This window comes from Triticum dicoccoides, chromosome 2B (genome assembly GCF_002162155.2).
Source record: "Triticum dicoccoides isolate Atlit2015 ecotype Zavitan chromosome 2B, WEW_v2.0, whole genome shotgun sequence".
In the NCBI taxonomy this organism is placed as follows: Eukaryota; Viridiplantae; Streptophyta; class Magnoliopsida; order Poales; family Poaceae; genus Triticum; species Triticum dicoccoides.
The window spans coordinates 24,020,467-24,023,340 of record NC_041383.1 but is presented as its reverse complement, the minus strand read 5'-3'; the positions used below and the strand labels follow the sequence as shown (position 1 = coordinate 24,023,340).

At 47.7% G+C, this 2,874-nt stretch overlaps 1 protein-coding gene across 1 annotated transcript; it reads right to left on the bottom strand.

Annotated features, from left to right (window-relative positions):
* Positions 1–445: 445 nt before the first annotated feature.
* Positions 446–1,809, bottom strand: LOC119366890 (putative serpin-Z5). The gene is made up of 2 exons (XM_037632577.1): positions 1,366–1,809; positions 446–1,264 (listed from the first exon to the last, which is right to left on the bottom strand). Exons 1-2 carry the CDS (start codon positions 1,807–1,809, stop codon positions 455–457), a joined length of 1,254 nt encoding a protein of 417 aa, XP_037488474.1. The 3' UTR covers positions 446–454.
* Positions 1,810–2,874: the final 1,065 nt, after the last annotated feature.

Genomic DNA, 2,874 nt, shown 5'->3' with positions numbered 1-2,874 from the left:
GGAGGTGGACCCCACCGTCAAATGCAGGGGGGTGGGGGCGTATTACGGAGGGGCAGGTCCGTTAGTACGAGTGATTCCATGAAAACTGCCCGTACGTTGAGCATTTTTGGTAACCAAATCTCCAACTAGATGAACAATAATGCTAAACATACAAAGAGTTACACGCAATTACACGCTGACTAGGATTTTTTTCATCTACTAACCAATCACAAACTCCTAGATGAACGGCTTCCGCATGCGCAGATATCCCGTAGATATGCTTTACTTAAAGCCAAGCATGTACTTGAGCACTGTTTTGAATGGAATTTGGCGCCTTGAACGCCTCACCTTGTTCAAAAAAAAAAAAAACCAAGCATGCAAGCACGGTCCTCTCCTCCCAAGGAATGCTACACGTACGTACGCAAAGATTTCAGAAGTTCACGTGGGCGTAGAATTGTTGCTCCTCCCTGCTTCATCACTTGATGGTGGGGTCAAGGACGTGGCCAGCGAACAAGATCGCGCCGGACACCTCCTCCACGACAAAAAAGGCAAACGGATGGTCAGCAACAAAGTCCACACGCGGCGGAGGCGGTGCTGGGTTCGGTGAGCACATGGGTGCCATCGAGTAAGTGGCCGCCGCGGCCTCCGTGCCTTCCTCGTTCACCTCGATGACGGCCCTGTGGATCACCTGCTCTAGTGCCAGCTTCCTCCTTGCGCCGTCCTCCGCCATGTCGGACAGGTCGGCCTTCCCCAGCTCAAACACCTCCTTTACCCCCATCTCCTGGAGAACATTGTTCATTGTCATGCCGAAGGTGACCTTGAATTTAGGCATCTGGAAGTCGTCGACAAGGACGGTGCTCCTCGGCAGATGCTCGCGCAGAAAGTCGGGGTTGCAGGCGATCTTGTCGGTGAGCCGCCACAGCCCGTCGCGCGCGTCGGGAAGGAATACACACATGGAGTAAATTGGCTCGGGCGACCACATCGTGCGGCGCCCTTCCTCGTAGCGGAGCTGGAGCACCTTGAAGCCATCGTGGCAGGCGATGCTGTGCATGCCGAGACCGCGCATGAATGGAGCATCGACGGCGGTGCCGTCGAGGCGGTGGAACTTGTCATTCTTTGTGAGATACTTGTCGAACGGCTCCGCCCACTTGCCCTTGAAGTAGATGGCGTTGGCGAGCACCAGATCGGTGAGGTTGGACAGCGCGCCGCGGCCGACGAGGGAGGGGATGAGGCCGTTGGTCGACGACGACACCCATGCGTTGATCTGCTTCCTCGCCTCCTCCGGCTGCACCACGGGTACGCATGCACGTTGACATTGATCGATCGTATACAGAATTACATAATACAAATCGGCCATGGGAAAACGGAAGATGGTGTTGCACTGACCTTTTGGCGGAAGTTGACGGCGGGGGCGACGGCATTGAAGGACTCGGCGGCATCGCGGTAGGCGGGGCGGATGGGCATGGTCCGGTCATGCCACACGCCGCTCGCGAAGCTGACGCGCGGGCCGCCTGTCCGGGACCAGTCGGCGAGAACCTGCTCGGCAAGCGCGCGGACGTGGCCGGCGAGGAAGTCCTGCGACGGCGCACCGAGGACCCCGAGCAGCTCGTCGAGGGTGCGGTCGCGGGCGCCCGCGGCCACCAGCGAGAGCGCGGCGTAGACGGACAGCGGCGAGAAGACCAGGTTGCCGCTCCTGCCGGCGTCGTCCGCGAGCCGCTTGTTCAGGCCGAGGGCGAAGACCTGCAGGCCGTCGCCGGCAGCGGTCTCCCTGCGGAACCATCGGCCTAGCTTCTGGAAGCGGCGGTGGGCGAACTCCTTCACAGATTCCATCTTGCCTTGCGTTGATGCTTGCGCATGGGGATTTATATCTCTTGCGTTCTGATCAAGTCATGTAGAACTTTATAGCCTGAAGTCATGCTTCACAAGTCATAACGGAGGGGAACTTTCGGTCCATGGGTGTATCTACATTCTAGTATATGGAAAAAATACCCTAATAAAAAATATATGGAAAAAATTAGTAATTCAATAAAAAGTCAAAAAAATCTGAAAATGTTTTTGAAATAAACTTGAACTTTCATTGTACTTGTGAGAAAAATTACACAAAAAGAAAACCCCCCTTTGACTTCTTTTCAAAAAAGACAATTTTTTTTGGCCAAAATAGTGTGAATAATAACCTATAATAGCAAATAAATATTGTATTTTTTGCTCTGAAGTCAATGTTTGTCTTTTGTTCATGAAAATTTATATACTAGTGCAAAAGTAAGTCAAGTTTATTCTAAATACTTCTGAACTACTGACTTTTTGTTTAATTATTTCAAAAAAAATCCGCATATAGGGTGTATATACAACCAGGAACCAAAGTGTATTTCCCAAGTCATAACATCATATATTGGGCCCATTCGATCCGAAACTAAAATTTACTGGTAGTAAAACACAGGTCAAGAAATTAAAACAATAAATTCAGCGCTTAGTGTTAATGGGCTCAAACTTTTTTTGTGCTTTGAACTGGGGCATGATGAAAGTCTATACACATTTAATATTTTTTAAATTCATGAGTAACATTTTGAACTTATATATTTTTATTTCTACTTTTTTCATACCCGTTATACTTTTTAATACACACGGGAAATATTTTTCTATACACATTTAATAGTTTTTATTGTATAATTAATATTTCTCAACTTTTGTATATAAAGTGATTTTTACAACAGACATACTCAGAATATTTCAAAATACAAGCAAAAGTAAAAGAAATGCAAAAAAGTAAAAAAGATATGACAAATAAAATGGATAACTGGAAACTACTGAAATATGAATTAGATTGAAAACAAATTGAGTTAATAATAAGACTGGAGAAAGTAAGTTTTCAAAATGATACACTGAAAAGTGATGCAA